The sequence below is a fragment of the Halichoerus grypus genome, chromosome 9 (genome assembly GCF_964656455.1).
Source record: "Halichoerus grypus chromosome 9, mHalGry1.hap1.1, whole genome shotgun sequence".
In the NCBI taxonomy this organism is placed as follows: domain Eukaryota; kingdom Metazoa; phylum Chordata; class Mammalia; order Carnivora; family Phocidae; genus Halichoerus; species Halichoerus grypus.
Window position 1 is genome coordinate 31,129,865 of NC_135720.1, and position 27,659 is coordinate 31,157,523.

General features: G+C 39.0%; 1 protein-coding gene and 1 non-coding gene across 4 annotated transcripts in view; both read left to right on the forward strand.

Annotated features, from left to right (window-relative positions):
- The first annotated feature begins 1,232 nt into the window (after positions 1 to 1,232).
- Positions 1,233 to 27,659, forward strand: part of LOC118553689 (pantetheinase) — a 37,352-nt gene continuing 10,925 nt past the window's right edge. The window contains exons 1-8 of one of the 3 annotated variants that reach the window (XM_036120801.2): positions 1,233 to 1,441; positions 7,352 to 7,498; positions 10,393 to 10,470; positions 15,340 to 15,589; positions 16,872 to 17,002; positions 24,268 to 24,460; positions 25,373 to 25,664; positions 26,098 to 26,456. In XM_036120801.2, coding sequence (XP_035976694.1) covers positions 15,377 to 15,589; positions 16,872 to 17,002; positions 24,268 to 24,460; positions 25,373 to 25,664; positions 26,098 to 26,456 — 1,188 coding nt within the window. In that variant the 5' untranslated portion in view covers positions 1,233 to 1,441; positions 7,352 to 7,498; positions 10,393 to 10,470; positions 15,340 to 15,376. Of the gene's footprint in view, positions 1,442 to 4,604; positions 4,659 to 7,351; positions 7,499 to 10,392; positions 10,471 to 15,339; positions 15,590 to 16,871; positions 17,003 to 24,267; positions 24,461 to 25,372; positions 25,665 to 26,097; positions 26,457 to 27,659 lie in introns of those variants that run through there. The other 2 variants (XM_036120800.2, XM_078054716.1) reach the window with 2 other exon arrangements.
- LOC118553746 (U6 spliceosomal RNA) lies at positions 19,923 to 20,027 on the forward strand. The gene has a single exon (XR_004926187.1). It is a non-coding gene; the product is annotated as a U6 spliceosomal RNA (small nuclear RNA).

Sequence of the window (27,659 nt, forward strand, 5' to 3'; positions counted from 1 at the left end):
GTACTTGTCCCTGGAATTAATCTTAAGAAAGCTGTGCTAGAGTCTGGGCACAAGAGCCCTTTAGCAGTTTATTTTTTTAAGATTTTAAACTTTGTCAGAGAGAGAGAGCACAAGCAGGGAGTGTGGCAGGCAGAGGGAGAAGCAGGCTCCCCACTGAGCAGGGAGCCTGATGCGGGGCTCCATCCCAGGACCCTGGGATCATGACCTAAGCTGAAGGCAGACACTTAACCGACTGAGCCACCCAGGCGTGTCCCTAGCAGTTTATTTTAAAAGACCTCTCTTTCTTTGTTTTTTGGTTTTTTTTTTCCCCCTTCAGTCTCAGGTAATTGTGGGCTGTGTTTACATTGCAAAGAAATGTTAAGATGTGTAACTTTAAGGGGAAGAGAAAAAAAGTAAGTTCTTCCATAAAGGACTTTGGTTTTCTAAGGCCAATAATTTACAGGGTGTTTCAGATAAACAAGGGAAGTCTGGGGATCGGTAAAAGAATAGGTGAACTTTGAATTGCCTGTATGCTGATTTTTGTTTTGTAAAATAAGAATGGAGTTTTCAATTCCTCAAAGAATTGGGTTATAACTTAAATGACATGTTCATTCACCTATCCCACTACATTATCTTCAGTTTGTTGCTTTCCCTGTGGATACATAGTTTTGTTGTTTTTTAATTCCAGTATAATTAGCATACAGTGTTATTAGTTTCAGGTGTGCAATATAATGATTCAACAATTCTACACATTGCTCGGTGCTCATGGTGATGAGTGTACTCTTAATCCCTTTCACCTACTTCACCCATCCCCCCGGCATCAGTTTTCTGTATTTAAGAGTGGGTTTTTTGGTCTCTTTTTTTCTTTGTTCTTTTGTTTTGTTTCTTAAATTCCAAATGAATGAAATCAGATAGTATTTGTTTTTCTCTGACCGACTTATTTTACTTAGCATTATACCCCCTAGATTCATCCATGTTATTGCAAATGTCAAGACTTCATTCTTTTTTATGGCCGAGTAACATTTATTGTGTGTGTGTATATATATATACACATACCAGTTCTTTATCAATTCATCTGTCGACAGACATGGGTTGCTTCTGTAATTCAACTATTGTAAATAATGCTGCATGAGTACATAGTTTTACTTTTAAATATTTCTGGGAACATTGAGTAACACCCTGTGGGCGTGGGCGTCTGACAGATCCCCAAAGAGGGTGCAAAGGATACTATATTTCACAAATACAGAGTGACGCCCAAAGGAAAGAAGTAACTTACTTGTATCAGGCAGACAGAAAGCCAAGCCTAGTAAGGCAAAAGGAAACAAGCAACAAGACCGTTGCTATCTTTGGCGAAAGAGCAATCACAATGGGTTTGAATTTGGAAATGAAGGGACAACAGTGAGATTTTATTTTCCTCTCCAGACTGGGCACCACAGACAGAGATTCAGAAGAACTGATTCTGGTAAGAGTTTCCATTCTTCACTAGCTTTTGACAGTTTATTCAGGATCCTATCCGTAAGCTCTGGTATGCACCGGAGTTTTCCCTTAGCTGTTTAAGGGGATGATGTTGCAGTTTACCAGAAAAGTCCTCAGTTTCTTCAACTCTGGGAGGGGATCTCTATGGGAGCCCTTCTTTGAAGGTAGATAATGGGACTGTCTGTAAAACCATTAACTTGGCAGACTTTTGCTTACAATTATGTAGTCTTTTCAGAGTGGAAAAACAATTCAGACAGAGGATTAGTAGAACGAGTACTCAAAGGAGGATAGAGGTGAACAGTAGGAGTTACATCAATCTAAGAGTCTTTTGTTGTCAGTGTGTCTGGGAGCAAGACTTTCCTGTCCCTTTAAAGGCCCATCTAGGCAGATTGGGAATCAAACTGATAATGAGAAATTAATAGGAGAAAATCAAATTTCATTTCATATGTATGGGGAATCCACATGCACATGGAAATTCCAAAGAGAGTTGGGCAAAATGAGGTATGTATATCATTCTGCAGTAAGGAGAAGGGGGTGGGGGTCTGGGACTTCAAAGGAAAGGAATGTAATTCACAGGAAGATGAAAAAGAGTAAATGGTTGGTAAATATGTTTGCTGGACCACTCAGAAAAAAGGAGACCTGGGGGTCTTTGATCAGACAGGTCTTGCAAGGTTCCTCCCTGTCTGCCACACCTAGTTCATGTCATGACATAGTCAGAATTATCTATGGTGATAGCTCTCTTGCTGGAGCAGATCCTTTATCTAAATTCTCTTTAGGCAGTTGGGGAGATTAAGAGCTGTTCCTGAATCTGCTGGCTTTTGATTACTTTTTTAACTCAAACTAACCTTCATGCCAAAGTGGCCCATCATGAGGCAGCTGGCCTTTTGCCCCTACAGTTCCTTCCTCTGAAACTTCCCTGAAGTTTCACACATTAAAAGTTGAGTTGGTGGATTTTTTCATCTTGTTGAACTAGTTTCTTTGTCCTGACAATAGGTCAGTTTAGTTAAACTCATTTCAAGAGGCAGTGATGCGGGTGTGTTCTCAAAGTTAGGCCTATGGTTCAAGCAATCAGGTACTAAATAAGAGGAATTTTTTTTTTTTTAAGATTTTATTTATTTGACACAGAGAGAGAGAGAGACAGGTGGGCAGAGGGAGAGGGAGAAGCAGGCTCCCCGCTGAGCAGAGAGCCCAATGTAGGCTCTATCCCAGGACCCTGGGATCATGACCTGAGCCGAAGGCAGTTGCTTAACCGACTGAGCCACCCAGGTGCCCCCTAAATAAGAGGCATTTTTATGGAAACAAAAGAAAAACAATGGTTGATAGTGAGATCAAATTATAAACCAATTTCTTAGTTTTAAGGGTAGCCAGTCGAGAAGAGTTCTAGATGTCAGGCTATGTTTTTGAGTGCCCCACAGAGCAAGAGACACGAAGATTATTTTTAAATGAGCTATTGTGGTGATTTCTCTGAAATTTATATCAAGTGGTTTATATTCAGTTTGTAGAGCTTCAGGGAAAAAGGCAGTTTTAGTTTTTAAATGATTCCAAGTCAGAAAGGTGAGAGAAAAATTTAAAAAATTGTTAGTTTGGAGAGTTGGAGCTAGGCGTTGGAGGACACTAGAAGAAATCAGGATCTAGTCCAGTTTATAATAAGCAGTATTAAAATCTAATATTTACAAAGGTGTGTTGAGGAGGAAGAATTTCTTCTGTTATTCAAGGTCCTTCTAGCTGGACTAATAATCAAATTGACATGAGACAGATGAACAGGCAAAAATCTAATTTAATTTCATACATACAGGGATCCACATAGGCATGAAATTCCAAAGACTTACATGAAGCTTAAAAGACTTAAGAAGAGGGGTAGGGGCCTGAAGGTACAAAGGTGAGAAAGATCATCAGCAGGAAGTTGAGGAGATGTTTGGAAAACAAAACTTGGCCTTTTATGCAGATAGATTTATTAGGTAAAGAGAAATCTCTGTTAATATCTATTTTCCTAGTACAGGGAGGCAGTTGAGGGGGGAGATAAAGAGTTTTTCCTGGATCTGCTGGGTTTTGATGGCTTTTAACTCAAAATAATGTTCATGCCAAAGTGGCCTGTCTTGGGGCAGCCTGCTAATTTTTCATTAGCCTTTTGCAATGGATCTTTCAATGAAACTGTTGGAATTTTGAAACTTTTTGGAGGCTTCTCCTTACCAATTAAAACAGGTATCCATTCTGTTTACCTTGGGAACCCTTGCTTTCAAGTGCATTTGTTAGATGACCTTATCTAACTGAAATGTTCTCCATCATGGCCGTGATAATTCTGTGTTGTTTTTAGTAAAATTTTAGCAGTCACAGCTCCTGGCACCATAGTTTTGTTTTTAGACATAAAATAAGCATGTGTGCCAAAAGGTGGCACACTTGACTCTTCTGATTTTAAGGATCCCATTAGCTAAGCCTTTGTTTACACAAAACAAGACAAACATGAGTACCTCAATACAACAGCAATAATCAAAAGTTGTCACTGTGGACTGGCCAAGAGAAGGCTGTGTCCACCACCTGCAATTCCCAGCATGGACTGAATCAGCAGAATTCATTATGGAGACTGCCGACTGGAACTGGGGAGAGGACTAAACCAGCAAACCACAGTAAAGGGGGATGACGGGCTGGAAATGAAGAAGGGATTCCAGCGTGGAATTGGGGACTGAGCCAAGGGCTAAGGACTGGCACTCCCATTAGAATCTCTGTTTACCCTGGATGAGAAAGCCAATTAGATCAGGAGCTGGAATTCAAAAAGAGCAGAGCTTAACTGAGAGGGACTTGCCAATGGCCCTCAGAAACAGCGAGAAAGACAGTGAACTCAAAAAAGTGTTCACAGAGCACCACACCTGTGTTTCCCGTTGTTCTCAAACCCAGTCAGAATTTTGCTTCAGATCCAGATGCTGCCACCAAATCTGTTAAAAAAAAAAAATAGGGTAACCAAGTAAATTTGAAGATCTGATTGGCTTTATTAAATGACTCATAAATCAGGCAGCATCCTATCTAGCAAATAGGGGAGAGCTCCCCTGAGCTAAACAAGAGACAGATTTTGTAACTGAACCAACGCGAGTTTGCTCCTGGGTGAGTCAGAACTGCGCCAGGTTAAGTCGTCACACAAAGAAAGGTTTATTTGCTGCAAATACGGAGATCACGGGATGGCTTCCAAAGCAGTGACTCTCTGAGCAAAGGTGAATGGATTCTCTTTATTTAGGGTTAAGATGAATATTTATAGAGGGGCGCCTGGGTGGCTTAGTCTTTGGGCGTCTGCCTTTGGCTCGGGTCATGATCCCAGGGTCCTGGGATCGAGCCCCACGTCGGGCTCTCTGTTCCGCGGGAAGCCTGCTTCTCCCTCTCCCACTCCCCCTGCTTGTGTTCCCTCTCTCGCTGTGTCTCTCTCTCTCTGTCAGATAAATAAATAAAATCTTAAAAAAAAAAGATGAATATTTATAGATTAGGAGGCCTCATCATCTTATGTAAAGGTGGGCATAAGGTGGCACATGTGCCTTAAGGAAATGTGTTATACGTACATTACATGTTATGTAAATGAGGCTCGTGCTTCTCCTTGGGCAGAGATTTTAGTAATAGAATGACGTAGAGGTAGTTGTTGGTCCATCAGTGCAGGTGTGCATCAGGGGTTAATCTCAAACTGGTCTCATTGGTCTGGGCTGGCTGGAGGTCTAGTTAGGGCAGTCACTATTGCCTGAGGGCTGGTATTTACCTGAGTTAAGAGATAAGCTGGAAAGAAGAGCTTAAGGAAAAACGTGGGACAAGAGTTGGTGAGTATAAGCAAGTGAGCAGTAAAGGTCAGGTCTTGGGGTGTAGCTGGTGACACTTTTTAAAGGCAGAGAGAAGGCATTAAAAAAAGGGGGGGAGCACCTGGGTGGCTCAGTCAGTTACGTGTCTGCCTTTGGCTCAGGTCATGATCTCAGGGTCCTGGGATGGAGCCCCATGTTGGGCTCCCTGCTCAGCGGGGAGTCTCCTTCTCCCTCTCACTCTCTCTCTCAAATAAATAGTCTTAAAAAAAAAAAAAAAGGAATTTATTAGCAAGGGACGCATTGTTTAGGCAAGGTTGCCTTCCTAAGGGTAGTGATAGGGGCCTACCAGTAAATTTTCTAGAATTGACCAGGAAATTCGGTGTTGATTGGTGAAAGGTTACATTCTCAAGGTGTTGCAATGACAGATAGGGTAGGTATTAGGTCTTGGTTTACTTACTTGGGGACCTAAGTGATGCCTGTGGTTTTCTTTTTAACATCAGTTTAATTAAAAAGGATGTAACTCAGGAACAGCCAGGTAGAAGGGATGCACAGGGCAAGGGAAGGGTCCCAGAGCCCCATGCCCTCTCCAAGCATGCCACTCTCCCCACATCTCCACGTGTTCACCCACCCGGAAGCTCTCCAAACCCCTTTATTATATAGGCACACTTGATTAAATCATTGGCCATTGGCTATTGATGCAACTTCCAGGCCCTGTCCTCTCCCCTGAGGTCAGGGGTGGGACTGAAAATTCCAACCCTCTAATCCCATGACTGGTTTTCGTGCATTGACCTCCTTTGGATGACCTCCTTTGGATCAGCGGGATCAACTGGATCACCTGGGTTAGCTGGAATGACTGAGGAGATAAAGTATCCAAAGTCCTATGGCAAGCTAGTGGCAGTCCTGGGGCAATTCCTTAAATGACATGTTAGGTCTTTTGTGTACCAGGCACTGTGCTAGGTGCTAGGGACATAGAGAAGTGTGAGAGGCAGTGCCTACCCCATTCACTCTTTGTTCTCCCCTCCTTTCCCCTGTTTCTCATTCGTTCCACTTGGGCGGGGCACGATTTCCTGCTGAGCTCCTTTTGGGGCCTGCTACCTGGGGTGCTGTCAGTGAATGGTCCGGATGCTGTGGGTCTCCTTCCAACTCCAGGCAGTGGGATGTCACATTTTCTCTCTAAAGAGGCAATCCTCTCCATCCTTGCAGAGTCTGGTGGTATTAATCAAGTCTTCTCTCCACATAAAAGATTTGTTGGGGCCAAGGACAGCCACTCCAAAATGTGCCGCTTTGGCATATTGATTATTTTAAATTAAAGTTACTTAAGAAACAGCCAATACAAAAAGAACACTGACTTTTCTGGGCACCTGGGTGGCTCTGTCTGTTAAGCATCTGCCTTTGGCTCAGGTCATGATCCCGGGGTCCTGGGATCGAGTCCCGCATTGGGCTCCCTGCTCAGCAGAGAGTCTGCTTCTCTCTCCCCCTCTGCCTCTCCTCCTTGCTCGTGTTCTCTCTCTCTCTCTCTTTCTCAAATAAAAATCTTAAGGGATGCCTGAGTGGCTCGGTTGGTTAAGCGTCTGCCTTTGGCTCAGGTCATGATCTCAGGGTTCTGGGATCGAGCCCACCTTGGGCTCCCTGCTCAGCAGGGAACCCGCTGCTCCTTCTGCCTGCTACTCCCCCTGCTTGTGCTCTCTCTCTTTCTCTGTCACTCTCGCTCTATCTCAAATAAATAAAATCTTTAAAAAGATCTTAAAAACAAGAACACTGACTTCTTATTGTTTATGTAAAAGGTGGTCTATCTCTACCAGGAGGTAAAGAGATTCTTATCACCGGACATAGGAAATTTAGAGTCAAAAAGGCTATATAAACAACCCTTGTTACCTTTTATTAATTTACTACCCCAGCCCAAATTCTGTTTAGAATTCCTTACTAATTGAAGCTACCCAAGTTAAGTTTTCTTTGTCCTGTCAATTCCTCACAGATTTATTGCCTCTTTGTCTAAAAAATATAACAACAGCCTGCCTTGGTCATTTCTTTAGGTCTCCGTGTCATTACGGGGCCTCTGTGTGCACGTAATAAAACTTTTTTACCCCCCCTTCTGTGAATCTGTCTCATGTCCCTTTAATTCTTAGACCAGCTGGAAATCCTTGAGAAAGCACAGGAGGTTGTTCTTCCCCTGCCATTGGTGTGGCTGGCTGGGTTAACTTCCGCTGGATATTTGCCCGGGAAGATTCTGCAGCTTCAAGATCTTGGGAGATCTGACATACAGCCGGCAGAAGGTAAGATTTCTTACCATGTTGGCCTCCCAGAGTTTCTGTCCGTGAGATCTGGTGGCGTGAGAGTAAGGACAGTCTTTTTCTCTTTCTCTCAAATTAAATTAGCAGGAGAAAATATTTGTGGAACTAGTTCCTTTGGCTTAGCGACTCTTGGTAAAAAATCTGGTAGGGTACTACTGTTTGGCTAGTGATCTGTTTCCTTCCAGAGACGGTCTTTGATTTCCTTTGTCCGTGTCTTTAGGTAAAGGGGATTACCATAAAGCATAGAGTTCGGCGGTTCTCATCAGACAATGTCTATGAGGGCATACTTTGCTGTGGGTCCCCGGTGTAAAAACTAGATGAGGTTTTTCCTTTTATCTTGTTCTATGTACTAAGAGCTTGGCTTTGTGACCAGTGAGAACATTCTCTCTGGTCTCTGCCTTCGGGAAGGTGCATTTACTGGGGTGTACTTAGGGGGCCAGTTGAATAGACTGGGGATTGGAGATACTCATTTACAAGCAGCATTCTCTTTGCCCAGTTGTGCCAGCTCTCAGGGGAGTTTGTCTTAAGAGGTCCTAGACTGTAAGGGCCTTGGTCGTCTCCACCTTCATTGCTTGTTAGTGCTAGAAAAATCCATTCCAGTAGCACCTGTCAGCTGTCACAGATTGGCAGGTCTGTGTGGAAGCTTCGCACCTTTGTGGGAGCCTGAGACAGCTGATAACACCACATCATTCTTACCACCTGTCCCTGAAGGTCTTTGCTTTCTTAGACTATTTTTGGGAGTAGACTTTTGGGGCTTCACCAGCTATGCCCTCTCTAGGGACATCTCTTGTATCTTTGGCCAAACCATAAAAAGGCTTATTGGTTTGAGTGGATATTAATTGATATTAAAAACAAGATCCTACTCATCAATTGGCTAAATTAAGGAATGCATGGGTGGCTCGGTTGGTTAAGTGTCTGCCTTTGGCTCAGGTCTTAATCCCGGGGTCCTGGGATCGAGTCCCGCATTGGGCTCCCTGCCCAGCAGGGAGCCTGCTTCTCCCTCTGCCTCTGCTGCTCCCCCCTGCTTGTGCTCTCTCTCACTCGCTCTCTGACAAATAAATAAAATCTTAAAAAAAAAAAATTGGCTAAATTAAAAAAAACTCTTTATGGTGAGCTCTCAATGTTCTTATTAGCATAAGGCTATCCTTAAGGACTCCCTTGACAAGATAACGGAAATTAGACTTAAGACAAAAATTAATGTCTACATCCATTGTAAATTTCCCTTCCTAAAATCTGACCCATCTATTCCCTTTCCCTACAAGATTTTTTAGACAGTACTCCAGCTTAATCTCAAGTTCAAAGTATGCAGACTACTCTTACAAATGCTGGAAGCCAAACCGAAAGTTTAGCAGAAGTACCTGGGACAGGCAGTAGGGCTTACTTTGCTGTAATCAGGCTCTGCCAGCTTTAGGCATTTCTCTGCAATGACCTTGGCAGATATATCTTTGAATGGCGCAGCCCCGCCCCAACGCGCCCCCAACACACAGGGAATTCATGTCCCTTGAACAACAGCAGATTTTTTTTTTTTTTAATGTTTTTTTTTTTTTTTAAGATTTTATTTATTTATTTGAGAGAGAGAGAGAATGAGAGACAGAGAGCATGAGAGGGAGGAGGGTCAGAGGGAGAAGCAGACTCCCTGCCAAGCAGGGAGCCCGATGCGGGACTCGATTCCGGGACTCCAGGATCATGACCTGAGCCGAAGGCAGTCGCTTAACCGACTGAGCCACACAGGCGCCCAACAGCAGATCTTTTAAATTATAAAGCCCCTTTTCCTCCACTTTCAAAAGATCCTACCAAATTTAGAGGAATTAAAAAGGTGGTTGGCTATTCACAACTTCACTCAAAGAGAACTTGACTGGCTGCTAAGGGAAGTTTCTTTGATACTATGATTATTAGGCAAGCCAAATGGCCGCTTGAACCCAGCCCCCTTTCACAGAGGAGGCAGATGACCAAACTTTCTCCTAGGCCCTCCTGCAATTAATCAGTGGAAGGCTGATGGCAGGGCCTAATATAATAAAAGCCCAAGGTTAAATTATGTACTTAGAGAAAAAGCTTTTATTAAAACGCTTTATACAGAGTTTACCAAGGCATAAAGCTTTTGATTCCCATTTTAGTTAAACATGTCCCTGGTGTGTGTATGTATGTGTATATATATATATATATATACACACACATAAAGTTTAGTTAAAAAGGCAGGTCCATCCCTTGATATTCAGGCTGAAATCCAAATCTTTGGGGGAATTAAAGACAACTGTCTGTCTTAAAAATTGCTACAAAACTAGAAATCAACTCTAAAAACAAGTCAAAGCCCACCTATTTTACCAATCTCAAAACCTTGCCTATTCCTCTCAATGCTTTATAGATACTGTAAAAGATCAGAATATTGGAACAAAATTGTCCTGTACCTAAGAAAAGAAATAATTTTTTAAATAGCATTTATCTCAGATTTCTTTAAAACAAACCAACTTGCATTCTTTCTCTGTTCCTTAGAGTTATAATTTTATCATGTCTTTGAAATGAAAACACAATCCACAATTGTCCGAGGCTGAAGAAAAAAGGCAGGGAGGGGAAGAGGGCTTTTAAAAATACAGATTGCTAAGGGGGCAACTGGGTGGTTCAGTGCCTTCGGACTCTTGATCTCCCCTCAGGTCTGGATCTCAGGGTCATGAGTTCAAGCCCTGTGATAGGCTTCATGCTGGGTGTGGAGTGGAGCTTACTTAAAAAATAAAAATACAAATTGCTAAAAGGGCTCTTGTGCCCAGGCGCTAGCATCTCTATAAGTGGACAATATGTCCCAAAAAGTCCACCTTGGAGAAAACTTGGGTACTTTCTTTGTGCCTCTGTGGTATAAATTTTCTACCCCTCCTCTTCTCTAGGACCTAAGAGCCATTCTTTGAAATATAAACTTCAAAAAAAAGTTTCTCACCAGAAGGAAAAAAAGAGAACGAGAAAAGGTATATAAAAATCAGGCCTATAATGTTTTCTCCACAAAACAAAAACTGTAAGATCTTTGTTTACATCTGTATGTATGTTTGTATGTATGTCCATATTGTTAAATAAGAAAAATCCATCAAAGTAAATCTTAAAGATCTGATTGGCTTTATTAATCAATTCATGAATTGGGCAGCACCCCATCCAACAATTAGAAAGGAACTCCAAACTGCTACAGAAAAGGAACTGTTTTTAAAGGTAGAGATGGGGCAGAAAAAGACAGTTATTAGCAAAGAATCCACTGTTGTAGGCAATTTGCCCTCCTAAGGGAAATGGAAGGGGTCTCTCAATAAACTTCTTGTATTGACCAGGAAATTCCATGTTGTCTGGTTAAAGGTTACATTCCTGGGGAGTTGAAACTGCAGTTAGTTTAGGTATTAAGTCTTGGTTTACTGACTTGGAGCTTTAACCTAAGTAATGCCATATTGGGCCTGTGGTTTTCTTTTTAACAATGTATATGTTTTAAGTGTGAGATATTTTTCTACATCTGGATGGTATTACTAAAATTAGTTTGTAAAAGAGCCCTGTTTAGTTAGTTTGAAGGCAAGCGCTTATTTTCAAGTTCACATGATTTGGGAGAATATTTGGTGTTAAAGCTAATTTAAGGTTGTCGGTTTAATTAAAATAGACATGTCTTTAAAATTATCAACATTAAAACTAAAACATTTATTCTGCCTCAGTTTACTTAGAGTCAAATAGGCTGATACTATCTCTGTTTTTAAAAAATAATTAGCTTGGAAGGGTAACTGACTTTGATGTCTCCTATAGTTTTTATGGGTAATGTAAGCATCATTGTTAAGAACAAGTAAATTGAATAGATATAAATTTTAAAAGGTTTTTAGGTAAACTTTTAAGATAGTTTCCCCGAATCTTTCTGGCAACTTGAAACCTTGAAGTTTTGCGAAGTGATGAGTTAGGTTGAATTCACTGAATATCTAGGTCATTTCTAAATAAGATAAAATAATAAACATTAAATACTGAACATAGGTTTATCTACTTGTGGTTTCCTTATTACTCCAGAGAAACTAAAAATTTGGGTCTGCTGGTAAGCATGTTGTATTCTTTATTAAAAGATTGTACTTGAAGAAGCACATGTTTCTAGAAATTATGAAATATATTCATAAATTTGCCGATCTAAAAAATGCTAGAGAAACAATTTACAGTTGTTTACTACTTCACTAGAAATTAACGTTTCTAAGTATTAAGAATTATAATTACCATGTGACTAAAGCTGCTAAAAATTATAAGGGAAACAACTCTGTAAGATGTATTTTTTTTGGTAAGAAAAAGTATGAGGAATGGCAATACATTTTTGTTGAGGGCAAAAATAATTTTTCCTAAAGTGAGCCTAGTTATTTAAAAAGGGAAAACTTAAAATCTGTGTGTAAAAAAATAATAATAATTAATTAATAAAAATAAAAGTTGTAGAAGATTTATGAAAAAAAAACCCTTTGAAAAATTTTATATATAGCTAAGATGAGAATAAGTATATTTAAGAGTGAGTTTTGATATCAAAAGAACACTGATGGAAAATTAGAATTTGGTTTTTCTCTCTGTTAGAAAAACTTTCTTAGATGATTGGTTTGCTTTTTATGAGAAATTACAAACAAAATTTTCTTTACCTTTTGTGTAATCTGCCTAGAAAAATATTTTATGTTTTGTTTTTATCAAATCTGTGATCATTCGAGAAGACAGTCTTCTTAATATTAAAAGAGCTAAGACTTGTTTACAACTATGTAATCCTCTGTATTTGCCTTTAAAATCTCTTATTGTCACGTTGGTTAAATCATTTAACAGTTTTATAATGATCTGTGATTCTTCTTTAATTAAATGCTTGAAACTTTTGATATTTTTTGATAAACTTCCAAAGATCAAAATTTTTTTAAAGGTCTTACATATTTAAAGGTCTTATATATATATTAGGGAAAGAGGGAGATTACTTAAGGTAAGTAATCTCTACACCCAACATGGGGCTTGAACTCATCACCCTGAGGTCAGGAGTCACATACTCTTTCAACTGAGCCAGCCAGGCACCCCCTAAAATCAAATTCTAAAATAAAGTCTTTTGACTACAATCTAACTGAAATGTTCCAGAGGGCCCTTGGCACATTTCAGTGATTTTGTTTCTCATCATTAAAGAGAGAAATTATGCTTGTTTGGTATGTTAAATTACATGGGAAGTATTGTCAAACAAGTAATACTAAACTGTCTTATATTTGTGTAGATACATGCTACTTAAGTAACTATTCTGGAAATTGTATGAAACTTCTAGAAGTATGATATGTCCTGGTATGTTATTATCTTAAAATGTAATGTATTCCAAAAATAACCAAATTTCCTTGTCAATCACATTGTAATGAATTCTAATTGGATCTTTAATCATGGACATTTTTTAAGTCCTTTGTCATTTGTAGACTCAGATGCTTTTTACAAAAGCTTCCTGCAACTGTGTTTCATCTTCAATGAGACTTATGGAAAGAACCCTGAGTATAGGTTTCTGATAACCTTAAGATCATAAAACTAAACATGTTAAGAATTTCTGGAACTAGTAGGAAAACTGGATTCAAGCAGAACAAAAATTAATAACATGAGACTAAATGAACTGAGGACGATTATAATTTTTTAAAAGATTTATTTATTTGAGAGAGAGGGAGGAAAAGAGGGAGAGAGAGAGGGAAAGAGAACGGGGTTGGGGAGGAACAGAGGGAGAGGGAGAAGCGGGGAGCCCAATGTGGGGCTCAATCCCAGGACCCCGAGATCATGACCTGAGCCCAAGGCAGATGCTTAACTGACTGAGCCACCCAGGAGCCCTAGGACAATTATAATTTTTATGACTTTTTTGTTTGAAACATTGTTGATCTTTTAAGGTTTTGTTTTTCCAGATTTAAGGAAACTTTCTCTTAAGCTAACTATGACCTCCAGCAATTTGATAAAATAAAACTTTTCAACAAATTAAAACATTTACCTTTTTCTTTCTATCTGATACCTCCAGAATTTTCAGTGAATGTTCTTATATTTTCATGGTAATGTATTCATTTGCATAAATTCAATAATAATCTGTTCTCCTTGTATCAGAACATAATTGGAAACATTGATTATATTACTGAGGCTTTGACTGGAATGTTATATTTGAGGGAGACTTGCTAAAAACTTAGGTATGACCAGACAGCTTTAAGGAAATAACGTTGATTATATGGAGCCAATAAGGCCCTTTGGGAAAACAGCCCAATACCTTGCTTATGGGGTTGCTAGCAACCTTACAGGTAAAGAACGTCACTTCTTGGCAGGTACAGGAACCTCAGGATATTTTGCAGACCTCAAAAGAGAGGAATTAATCCAAATCTTTAAGTATTACAGGCAAGGTCTGATGGCAAGTATTTGGCTTGGCTTCTGGCCTTGGGAGGCTGTTAAAAGTTCAATCTAGAGATTCCCTGTAAAAAGTTGCAGCAAAGCAGATTTAAAAGACTCTATATAATCAATTGCTATTCTTGCTGAACTTACATATATAATCAGGCCAAGGTTCGTTTTTCCCCCCTCGGTTTATTTTATAAACAAATCAGTCTTAATTTGGCTATCTTTGGTAAAAGGAGAGTGATTATAAAGAGGAAAATCAGGTTTAAGTTAAACACACCTTTATGGATATTAGATTCTAAAAACAGTTCTTTATAAACAAGACTAGATCCTAATTTTTTCTAGTTTCCTTCCATGTCTGGCCACAACTCCTAGTTAACATCTCCAATTTTTTCCCATAATTTTGACTTGGAATCATTTCATAAATAAAACTTCCCCTTTCCTTGAAGCCCTGCACACTAAATATAAACCGCTTTATGGCAACTTGAGTGAAATCACAACAACTCATGTATAGACCATCTTCATGGCTGTTGCTGTGTGGGTGACTCAGAAAGGTCACCAGAGGGCGCCTGGGTGGCTCAGATGGTTAAGCGTCTGCCTTCGGCTCAGGTCATGATCCCAGGGTCCTGGGATCGAGTTCCACATCGGGTTCCCTGCTCCTTGGGAGCCTGCTTCTCCCTCTGCCTCTCTCTCACTCTGTCTCTCATGAATAAATAAATAAAATCTTTTAAAAAAAAAAAAAAAAAGAAAGGTCACCAGAGACACTTGACCTACAAACCAAGAGTCTACCAGGTTGCCATTGCTGGCCCTCACCCTATTTGAAGATGCTTTTAGCCTGACATCTAGAAATCTTCTCAACTGGCTACTCTCAGAACTCAGAAACCAGTTTTATAATTTATCTAATCTTAACTGTTGTTTTTGTTTTCATAAAAGTGCCTCTTATTATTACATGATTAATTGAACCATAGGCATAACTTTGAAAATACATAAGCGTCACAGCCTTCTGAAGTGAGTTTAATTCAACTAACCTATTGTCAGTACTGAAAGACTGTTCAGTGAGATAAAACAATCTGCCAGCTCAACTTCTATAGAAGTTTCAGAGGAGGGAACTATAGGAACCAAGAGCAGGCCACCCCAAAATGTGACACTTTGGCATATTGATTATTTTAAATTAAAGTTACTTAAACAAACAATGCAAAAAGAATATTCTGACACGCCCCCCATCTTTGTCTCCAGAAAACAAGATTGTAATGTGAAAACAAGTTTGTGATGACAAACCTAGAAAACGAAAGCATACATTTCCTTATTAGATCCTCACAAATCCCTGCAATAAGAGTCTTTTGTTATATAAGGTTTGTTTACATCTATGTCTACGATGCAATACCATAAGGCTTGCTTAGAGTAGATTTTGTAATTTACTTGTAAGGTAGTAAGTCCTGGGGACCACATGATTAATTGTGTTTTCTCTCTATACATGTGAGGACTTGCTCTGTTTATCGGCAGTCGTCAGACTTCAGCATGGTCACCTCTCAGCTGCTGGCTTTTGTGGCAGTTTCAGTTTTCTGTGTCTTAAAAGTCAGCTCCCGGGATACATTTATTGCAGCTGTTTATGAACACGCAGTGATATTGCCTAATGCTAGCCTGATACCAGTGTCCCGTGAAGAGGCGTTGGCATTAATGAACCGAAATCTGGATCTTTTGGAGGCAGCAATCACTTCAGCAGCAAACCAGGTACCCCCTCTCAAGCGTGCTGGCCTCCACCAAGAGGAAGGGTGGGGTCTTAGGAGCCAGGGTCCCTGTCCGGTGCAGTTATACTTTTGGAAGACATATGTGTCAGGGTAGCCAACAACTTTGTTGTACAATCAGACTCCTACCTCCTTCTCAAAATTATGACCACAAGGGCTCTATTACACTTCCCTAATAGTGAGACCAAGTTAAGAAAAGAATGGCTTCCATCATTAAGGAGCAGCATACCTCTGAGGAACTTGCTGTACATTCAACAACTTTGCTGTTCTCTTTTGCTACACATGGAGGGTGGAGGATAAACAGGTCAGGACCAGGTGCTGTGCTCAGAGTATCAGTAGCCTTGGTATACTTTGGTGCTCTTCAGCTTGTGCAGGTATTTGGATTAGTTGATAACATCAAAATAAAAGTTAAGTTGGAAATTACTTAACAAGATGTATTATGTACTTCATACTTCATTCTAATTACAAGATAAACTACATATTAATGCATAGTGAGTCCTTGAGTTGAATGAAGGGTTAAGTATAAGTGTGTGGTTCGAATGGATATGATTTAAACAAGATATTTGTAGATCAGGTGTAGAGGAGGAATATGTGAAGTGTGATTGAGTCATGAATACATACATATAACTTATATCTACCAATACACATTCTTAGACAATACAAACATTTTAAAGATTATTAAGAATTCTGAGGGTTCTCTTTCAATCTCAGTCGAACTATTTTCTTAAAGGCCGCAGCAGCTCCCATCTGAAGGTGCCCAGGTGAGCTCGGGATGTACCTCTGGGCTTGGCACCTTTTGGGGAACCATGTCTTGAGTGCCTGCCTTCTGAGGAGCCAGAATCACTTTTGCAGGATACAGAGCAGGGAAGGCTGGAGTGGAGCAGGAAGTAGAACAGAGAATTTGAGTATAAATCAATCCTGTGACACTCGGGCACAACGTCTACCTGAAGTCCAGGGAGAGGGGTGAATTTGAGAAGAGTTGGGTTTACACTTAACAACTGCAGTGGATAGCAGCCCTTTGAATAACCTGGAAAGCTGTTGATGTTTATGAAAGAAGGAGAACATTATGTAGAAATGGTGATGGTGAGATTAGACAGTGCAGTTGTGCAAAGAAAATAAATTATAAAAATATAGAAAACAAAGGATTAAGATTGAAAGACAAAAGAGGCCTGGATGGCTGTTGCTCATCTACTCAGTTCCTCAGGTCCCCTTACAGACCCCGTCTTAGATTGTTGCTTAACTGAGAAATATTTCAATATTTTTAACAGGGTGCACATATTATTGTGACTCCAGAAGATGGTGTTTATGGCTGGAACTTTACCAGGGAAACTATCTACCCATACCTGGAGGATATCCCAGACCCTGGAGTGAACTGGATCCCTTGTAATAATCCCAAAAGGTAATAATCCCAAAAGGTAATAATCCCAAACAGGTGGTGGACCATCCAATCATGAACATGAACTTACTTTACCTGGGAGGGCTTTGTAGTAGATCACTGCGTAGGATCCACTATCAACTCTAAGTTCAAGATAGTTTTATTATTTTTCATCTTCTGAGGATACATTTATTAGGAAAGTGATTATGAATTGTGAAATCACAGAAATCAGTGCTGGAAGGTAACATAGAAATCATCAAATTCAATGCGAATATATTTCCACTGAGGGAAGGAATCTGGAGAGACGGTAGCATAACTTGCTGAGGGTTTACAGGGGTAGTTGGTTAGCGGGAGAGCCAGAATCAAACTCTAGTCTTCTGACTTCTTACCAGTGATGAGAAAATTGTTGCCCTATGTGGGCCTGTAATTTGAAAACTGCATAAGAAAATGGCAAAATAGAGTCGTGTTAGTTTAGAATTAAAAATTTTCCTTTTATGTCAATAAGATGGCTAAATGAGCTTCATGTGTATGAAATCCCAAGAGCTTAAGGTGATTGTCGATGTAGCAGAACAGTGTAAGTGGTTTAAGTCAGGCCCAGACTAAAGAAATATGATGTGTGATGAAAGTAGCACTATTATTTTTAATGTAGACCAAGAAATACCTTATATATCTAAGAGAATCATCTCAGTTACCTCACTTCTTTCTATAGGCACTACTGCTAACATCATGGGAACTCCCTTTTTGGAATTGCTCTTCAAACCACACAAACTAACTACTATAAATCCTTATAGAGACACCTTGATTTTGACAAGTTTAGTATTATTTATCTTAATCATCTACTTTCTTCATATTTCATTGTATCATAATTGTTTTTTATTTGACCACCTTTCATGCCAGATTTTCAGTTTCTAAAGGGCAAGCACTCTGTGTGCCCTTCCATCATGTGTTGACTTCACTTGTATCTGAATGACCTTTTCCTAGAATCAAATTTTTCCAAGGGCCTCCTGAAAATCCCCACGTGGCTGTTCCATGCATTCCATTTCAAGGAGTCTGGTTGCCTTTCCTATTTTCTATCAGCTAATAGCATCTCCATTCCTTGCCTTCATTCATTTATTTAACAATTTTTTGTGTGTGTACCTATTACGTACAGATACTATTCTGGACAGTAGGGTGGACAAAATAGATTAAAAATCTACCTTCCTGGAGCTTATATTCTAGTGTAAGGGGATAGTCAATGAAGAAACAAAGATAATATCTATTTAGTTATCTATTATCTATGATATGTAGTAAAGGTAAATGTTATGGAGAAAAACAAAGCAGGACAGGTGAATCTGATGGCAAGCACGGGGTTTAAATTTTTGGTCATCAGTTGGCTTCACGGTGACATCTAAGTAAAGACTTGGAAGAAGTGAGGGAGTAGGTCATATGGGTGTGTGTTCTAACAAAGCATTTTGTAATCTTTCCTGGGTATAGCAAACAGTCTGAAAAATGTAGTTTAAATGTAAATATATTTGAATATATGATGCACTTTCAAGATTAATAGAGACAGGAGGGAAATATGTAATCAGGACTGTTTAAGAAATCCCTAACACCAGATTTCTATTTCATGTACCAGTATATTCTGCCAGTTGTGGAAATCTGAAAAGACTTGGGCTAAATATGTTTCAAGTGGTTTGATGTGTTTACATCTGTCTTTCAGACATTAATTGAAGCAAAAGAGGGAGAAAAACTATCAAATAGTCATTCTTTATATATAATGCATTAGAATAATTTTTTTAGATGTGGTTTCTCATCCTTCTTGGTCTTTTTCAAGGGCATGTTTTTATAGGTAATTGCTATGGTTTTGCTTATATTAATTGTACCAATTTGTAGTTCCAATGGTCTAGATTTGATACTCGAAGAAAGCTTTTACTACTATTGCCAGCAGATGGCACTAAATTTCCATTCATTCAACAGTTACTTTACCCTTCTCAGCTATTCTTCAATAACCTACCTACTATTAACCATTTATTATTTAAAGGTTGTGCCAATAGAGAATAAATATGGCTATATGTTACATGTAGTGGGTCTCACTTTTGAAGATTGCATTTAATTGCTTTATTGGGACAACTACTGGTAACATGATAAAGGATAAAGAAATCAGAGGCACCTGGGTGGCTCAGGTAGGTTAAGCATCTGCCTTTGGCTCAGGTCATGATCTCTGGGTCGGGTCCTGGGATTGAGCCTCGTGTTGGGCTCCCTGCTCAGCGGGGAGTCTGCTTCTCCCTCTCCCTCTGCCTATCCCCCCTGCTCATGTTCGTCCTCTCTCTCCATCCCTCTCTCTCTCTCTCTCTCTCAAATGAAGAAATAAAATCTTAAAAAAAAGAATTAAAGAAATCAAGCATTAACAAGTGTTCCAGTATTTCCATTTTTCCATACTGTCTGGCACTGCCCTAGCCCAATCCTTGTTGCCTTTAATCTGAGCTATTGCAAAAACTTCCTCATGATTCCCTACATTTAGTCTCTTATTCTAGTATATTCTATACCCTAATGGCCTATTATCTTACAGAAAATTCAGATCATGGTACTTCTGTCCTCAGAATCTTTTTGTCTATTAAATTTGAAAGAAGTTTTTAACTTCTTGTGCTGAGCTCTATCTTTTATGACCCCAGATGCATCTTTTTAAATTCCCTTTTCTTCCCTAACAATGTCTCTGCTCCAGCCAGATTGACTAGTTCCCTGAACAAGATTTCCCCTTTCTTAACCTCCAACGGTCTTTTTTTCTAATTTTTTTTTTTGTGGTGAAATACACATAAAGTTTACCATCTTAATCATTTTTAAATGCACAGTCAGTGGTATTAAGTATATTCATATTGTTAACTCAACCATCACCATCACTCATCTCCAGAACACTTTTTATCTAGCAAAACTCAAACTCTACACCCATTGAACAATAATTCTGCTTGTGCTCATTTTGGTAGCACATATACTAAAATTGGAGCAATACAGAAGATTAGCATGGCTCTTGCACAAGGATGACATGCAAATTCCTGAAGCAGTCCATATTTTTAGAAGTGAAAAGAGGAGACATTACAAGTGATACCACAGAAATACAAAAAATCATAAGAGACTACTCTGAATAATTATATGACAACAAATCAGACAACTTAAAATAAATCCATGGATTTCTAGAAATAGGCAACCTACCAAGACCGAATCATGAAGAAATAGAAAATCTGAACATACCATACAATCTCAAAAAGATATCTGCACCCCTATGTTTATTGCAGCATTATTTACAATAGCCAACACATGGAAATAACCTGCATGACCATCAACGGATGAATGGATAAAGAATGTGGTATATACAGGGGCGCCTGGGTGGCTCAGTCATTAAGCATCTGCCTTTGGCTCAGGTCATGATCCCAGGGTCCTGAGATCAAGCCCTGCATCGGGCTCCCTGCTCGGCGGGAGGCCTGCTTCTCCCTCTCCCACTCCCCCTGCTTGTGTTCCTTCTCTCGTTGTCTCTCTCTGTCAAATAAATAAATAAAATATTTTTTTAAAAAAAGAATGTGGTATATACATATATTCAGTGGAACATTATTCAGCCATGAGAAAGAAATACTGCCATTTGCAACAACATAGATGAACATTGAGAACATTATGCTAAGTGAAATAAGCCAGGCAGAGAAAGACAAAAACTGTATGATCTCACTTATATGTAGAATCTAAAAATGCTGAACTTATTGAAGCAGAGAGAACAGTAGTTTCCAGGGGCTGGTGGTGGGGGAAATGAGGCAAAATCGGGCAAAGGGTACAAACTTCTAGTTATAAGAGGAATAAATTCCAGAGATATAATGTATAGCATGATGACTGTAGTTAACAGTATTGTATTGTTTACTTGAAAGTTGCAATGGGAGTAGATTTTAAATGTTCTCACAATAAGAATAATAAAATGGTAATTATACTAATTAAAAAATGTGCTAACCTAATTGTGGTAAACATTTAATATATACCTATATAAAATCATCACATTTTACATTTTGAACTCACACAATGTTATATATCAACTATATTTCAGTAAAGCTGGGGAAAGAACACAATATTTCCCCATCTATTTCCCCAATGTTTCCCTATTTCCCCATCTCTGCAGCCACTGGCAGTCATCATATTACTTTCTGTATCTATGAATTTGGCTACTCTAACTACTCTAGCTACCTTATAAGTGGAATTGTATGGTTTTTACCTTTTTGTGATTGATTTATTTCACTTAGCATAATGTCTTCAAAGTTCATTCATGTTGTAGCATGTGTCAGAATTTCCTTCCTTTTTAAGCTGAATAATAATCTACTGTGTATACATACCACATTTTGCTATCTTTCATCCATTGATGGACACTTGAGTTGCTTCCACCTTTTAGCTATTGTGAATAATGCTGCTATGAACATGAGTATACAAACGTATCTTCAAGTTGCTGCTTTCAGTTTTTTGGAAATATATCCAGCAATGTAATTGCTGAATCATGTGATGGTTCTTTTTTTAATTTTTTTAATTTTTTTTAAAGATTTTATTTATTTATTTGACAGAGAGAGACACAGCGAGAGAGGGAACACAAGCAGGGGGAGTGGGAGAGGGAGAAGCAGGCTTCCCGCTGAGCAGGGAGCCCGATGAAGGGCTCGATCCCAGGACCCTGAGACCATGACCTGAGCCAAAGGCAGACGCTTAACGACTGAGCCACCCAGGCGCCCCTCTTTTTTTAATTTTTTGAGGAACTGCCAAATTGGTTTCCTGGCAGTTCTTTTCCCGACCACATCATTTTTATATTTCCACCAATAGTGTCTTTGTGCTCCAATTTCTCCACATCCTCATCAACACTTGTTATTTTCTGGTTTTTTTTTTGTTGTTGTTGTTTTGTTTTTTTAATAGTAGGCATTCTAATGGGTATGAGGTGGTATTTCATTGTGGTTTTGATTTGCATTTCCCTAGTGATTAGTGAGGTTGAGCATCTTTTCATATGCTTATTGGTCCTTTGTATGGCTATTTTTTTTTGGAGAAAAGTCTATTCAAAAGTCTTTTGCCCATTTTTAAATTAGGTTGTTGTTACTGTTATTGTTTAATTTTAAGAGTTCTCTTGTATTTTGAATATGAATATGTAATATCCTTCCTTATCTCTTGTAATCTTTTAATTTAGAGTCTATTTGATATTAGCATAGAGTGTCTTAATTTCTCCCTCACATTTGAACAGTGTTGCTGGATACCAGATTCTTAGTTGACAGTTTTTTTCTTTCAGCACTTTACATATATTGGCCCCCTGTTTTCTGGTCTCTAGTATCTGATTAAAAACTGCTGATAGGGACTCCTGGGTGGCTCAGTCGGTTAAGTGTCTGCCTTTGGCTCAGGTCATGATCCCAGGGCCCTGGGACCGAATCCCATGTCAGGCTCCCTGCTCAGCAGGAAGCCTGCTTTCCCTCTGTCTGCTGCTCCCCCTGCTGTGCTCTTTCTCTGAAAAATAAATAAAATCTTAAAAAAAAAAAAAAAACTGCTGATAATCTTATTGGGGATTACTTGTATGTTATGAATCACTTACCTCTTTGGCTTTCAACATTTTTATTTTGTCTTTGACTTTTGACAGTTTGATTACAACATGTCTTGGTATGGGTGTCTTTGAGTTCATCCTTCTTGGAGATCATTGAACTTCTTGGATCTTTATATATTCATGTTTTTAATCAAATCTGGGAAGTTTTTGGACATGATTTCTTCATATAATTAGGGTTAAGGTTAGGGTTAGCTTTAAATTTATTGATTCTTTCAGCTCAAATCCATCTTTGAATTCCACTAGTAAATTTTTCATTTTAGTCATTGTAGTTTTCAGCTCCAGAATTTCATTTTGGTTTCTCTTAGGTTTTCCATCTCCTTATTGATATTTCCATTTTGTTCATATATTATTTTCTTGACTTTTTCCACATTTGCCTTTAGTTCTTTGAGCATCTTTAAGACAGTTGTTTTAGTCTTTGTCTAGTAGGTTTGCCATCTGGTCTTTCTCCAGGATGGTTTCTGTAGGTTTATTCTTTTTTTTTTTTTTTTTTTTTTCCTTTTGAATGGGCCATGCTTTGCTGTTTATTTGTATGTCTTAATGATTTTTTTGTTAAGTTGATATTTGAATCTGAAAATGTGATCATTCTGAAAATCAAATTCTCCTTCCCCAGGGTTTAGTACTAGCCTTTTGCTTATTTGTTTGTTTTGATTCCTATAGGCTGTTTCTGCACTAGGCATAAGCTTGATGTGTAAACTTAAGATCTTTTGAGGCATTGTCTTAGCCTGTGTCTTTCCTGGAGCACATGTGATGACTTTCTAAATTCTCCTATATATATGATTGCTTTTGTATGTCCTAATCCTTAAATGTCTGATTTCAAAAAAAGAGAAAAAAGGAAAAATTAAGGAAGAGGAAGAGAAGACAACTCTGGCTCTTTAAATCCTCTAGAAATTACTTTAGCCAGTAGGGGAAGGACTTGCAACAATATAGTGGTGGTGGTGGTGGTGGGGTAAAACAATGGCTGCCTGCCCCGGTGTTTGCACCTCCATGATCAGAAGCAGTTATCAGTGATCAGAACACAGATCCCTGATATTTGGAAGATAGGGGTTTTAGTGTCCAACCTGGTTCTGTAAGCTGCCTGCATGGTGCTCCAGCATGGCTATCTGTCATGGGCCTGGGTGTGGGGTAAAGCATGGGTAGCCACTGCTGAGCTAAGAGGTGAAATTGACTGAAATTGACTGCAATTTGCCTTACAAGCCTTGAAATAGACTCCCGAATTTCAAAATAGTTATATCAGTCAGATTCTGCCAGTACAAATATCATCTAGGTGGAGGGATGTATTTCTAGTGCTTCCCACTCTGCCATCTTCCCAGAATTCTAATTCCAAGTTGTCGTTCTTTCACTTGAAGTATTTTTTTTAATTCCTCTTTTCTGCCAGGGTCAGTGAACAGAAGATGTGTATCATTGTCCCAAAATATCTATGAGATGTGCCACACATAAGATAAACACATAATGAACACATGATTATAAATGATGATAAATGCTATGATGAAAAAAATACATGGCCTAGAATCTTATCCTAGAATAGTTTCCTACAACCAAATTCCCACAAGCATGTACTTCCTCTGAAATCTATTCTTATTTTAATCTTTCCCTTCTATGATGTTATTTAGAATTTATTTTTGTGTATATCACATAATAGGTTCAAGGAATATAATTCTGAATTTTATTAAAAGATAAACTTCATTTTTGTTTTTCTTTTCTAATGAACACATAGGTTTGGCTACACCCCAGTGCAAGAAAGACTCAGCTGCCTGGCCAAGGACAACTCTATCTACGTTGTAGCAAATATTGGGGACAAGAAGCCATGCAATGCCAGTGACCCTCAGTGTCCCCCTGATGGTCGTTACCAATACAACACTGATGTGGTGTTTGATTCTCAGGGAAAACTGGTGGCACGCTACCATAAGGTAAAATTAATTTGCAAACAGTTCAGTTACTGAGTGTTTAACAAAATAAAGTGGACAAGAAGGAAAAATCATTAGTGTAGATAATAAGCATACTTTAGAAGCAGAATGGAGACAAAGCATAGAAAGTAATGATTAGGTATGGTAAACTCCTATAAAGAGGCTCAAGAGGTTTCCTATGCATTTAGAAACATAGGAATGTGTCTGTGGAAGTGTATGAGAATCAGCAGGAGGTACCTGTATTGAAATATAATGTTACCTTTTAGACTTTGTCCTTTTGAAGACATGCCCTGGCATTGGGTCAAGACTAGAAGGAGAAACTACCTACCAGATAGACTTGATTTTGAAGAGAAAGGAGCAAAGAAAGTTCTTTGTCCACAGAAAATAGTTAAGTGTTCTTGGCAAATAGAAGTTATCTATTTCACTTCTATGTCTTGTAAGATTCAAGAGGGTCTTAATAAATAAGGATTCCTGCCTACATATCTATAAAATGTGGAGGTTGAACCAAAGGCTCCCATCAGCTATAGTAATCTCTATTCTCTTACATTTTTTCCCTGTGAAGACAGTGGTCATGGATTAAATTGGCACTGACTAAGAGTTGTTGGCTTGCGCTTTTTTCAGACACAGTAAACCCAGGCCAACTTCTGAAAAGAGACTTTTTTCCCCTTCATCTTTTGTTTTTGTTTTTGTTTTTTTTTAAAGATTTATTTATTTATTTGACAGACAGAGAGAGAGAGAGACAGCGAGAGAGGGAACACAAGCAGGGGGAGTGGGAGAGGGAGAAGCAGGCTTCCCGCCGAGCAGGGAGCCTGATGCGGGGCTCGATCCCAGGACCCCGGGATCATGACCTGAGCAGAAAGGCAGATGTTTAATGACTGAGCCACCCAGGTGCCCCTCATCTTCTGTTTATTACAGCACAACCTTTTCATGGGTGAAAATCAATTCAATGTACCCAAGAAGCCTGAGGTTGTGACTTTTGACACCATCTTTGGAAGATTTGGCATTTTCACGTGCTTCGATATACTCTTCTATGATCCTGCTGTTACTCTGGTGAAAGATTTCCATGTCGATACCATAGTCTTCCCAACAGCATGGATGAATGTTTTGCCACATTTGTCAGCTATTCAATTCCACTCAGCTTGGGCAATGGGCATGGGGGTCAACTTCCTTGCATCCAATATACACCACCCCTCAAAGAGAATGACAGGTAATGTGTAAGCTCTAAGATTTACAAACTTTATGTAATCAAAAACGTAAAAGAAAAAATAATTTTTCCTAGCTAGCATGTACTCCTTAATATAATGTTTTCCAACTCTTAATTTTTGCATATCTAGCTGGTGAAATACTGTAGAACCATCTCAATCTAAATTGTTTTGTAGATTTATTTAGTTTTATTCAACTTATATGCACATTTCTTTTCTTTTCCCCTCAAAAATTCACCACTTCTTACATGAAAGTTTCACTTATTGGCTTTTTGATACCATACTCTGTTGGATCTCCTCTCATTTGTCCTTCTCAGTATATTTTACTGAAATTAATGATGTATATAGCTCAGAGAATGTGAGTTTAAAATAACAATAACAACTATGCAAGATTTTTCACTTTTCTATTTCAAATGCCATTTCCAACATCACTTTCAGGAAGTGGCATCTATGCACCTGATTCTCCAAGAGCATTTCATTATGATATGAAGACAAAGGAGGGAAAACTCCTTCTCTCAGAGCTGGATTCTCACTCACGCAGCCCTGTAGTGAATTGGGCTTCTTACGCTGGTAGTATAAAAACATTCTCAACAGGAAATCAGGAATTTAAGGGTACTGCCTTTTTTGATGAATTCACCTTCTTGGAGCTCACAAGAGTCACAGGAAATTACACAGTTTGTCAGAAAAAACTCTGCTGTCATCTAAGCTACAAGATGTCTGAAAAGAGAAGAGATGAAGTTTATGCCCTGGGGGCATTTGATGGACTACATATTGTCGAAGGGACGTATTATTTACAGGTAATGATTGTTTTGGTGTCAGGGGAGTTAACCAGATAAAATACAGGACCCCTAGTTGAATTTGAATTTCAGATAAACAATGGATTGTTTTTATTATAAGTGTCTCACTTTTGAGGATACCTGTACACTAAAAATTTTGTTTTATTTGAAATTCGAATTTAGCTGGGCATCCTGAATTTTCGTTTGCTTAAACTTGAAATCCTAGATGTCAGTCCGGTTTTAAAATGGCTGGAAAAAAGGCAGGAGATTTATTTACAATACCTGTATTTAAAATGATATGATAATCAAATTACAGATTATTTTAATGGATGATTAGCCTCTGATATTTCCTGCCTGAAGAAATTTATCCATTTTCTTTATATGTTCACTAAAGCTTATCTTGTTTCATTAAGAGCTTGACACTAAGCATGTCCTGGAGACATATAGGGTCAGCCTCTGAGATACGTAGTAGACTAGTTTACTACTGCAAAGATTTGGGTATCTCACAGCCCCCAACACTAAAGGAGGAACTATTATAGGCTGGTAAGGTGTGACCCCTAAGAACAAACAACTTTCATGTTCCTCTCGTTTTGCTCTCCTCTTCCCTGATCTGTCTCCCATCCTATTCCAGGGCTTCCAGTTGACAGTTTCAGCTCCATCCAATCTATTTCCTACACTCTAATTATAAAAATTACTAAAAGCCATTTGTGATTATTTCACTCTCTTTCTTAAAATTCCTCACTGTCTTCTAGTTGGCAAATCAAATTCCTTAACAAAACATGCTCATAAATTTTTGACACGTGCCTTTTCCTACTCTCTATTCTCTTCTCTCACTTCCACCCACATGTGCTCTGGGCTTCTCTCAGATTGAGACATTTCCTCCTCTGCAGTGTGGGGGCATCTGCAGACCCTCTGGACGTGTGCACGGGTTGTTTCCTTTATCTGTGATGGCCCCACCTACGCACCATTCACAGTGCATTTCAGGTGTTGTCTTCACCAAGAAGGCTGCCCTGACACTTTCTGTGGCACCACTCCCGCCTCCCCACCTGGGCTAGGTACTTCATACATCCTATGCTCAGTTTTATCAAGGACGTATTATGTGAAGTTATGCACATAGTTGTCTGAGACTGAAAAGCCTTTGAGTGCTGGAACTCTGCCCACTGTGCAACATTCTCTTTGCTGCATGATAAGCACTTTACCAGTGCTTGCTCATTTGGACACTTA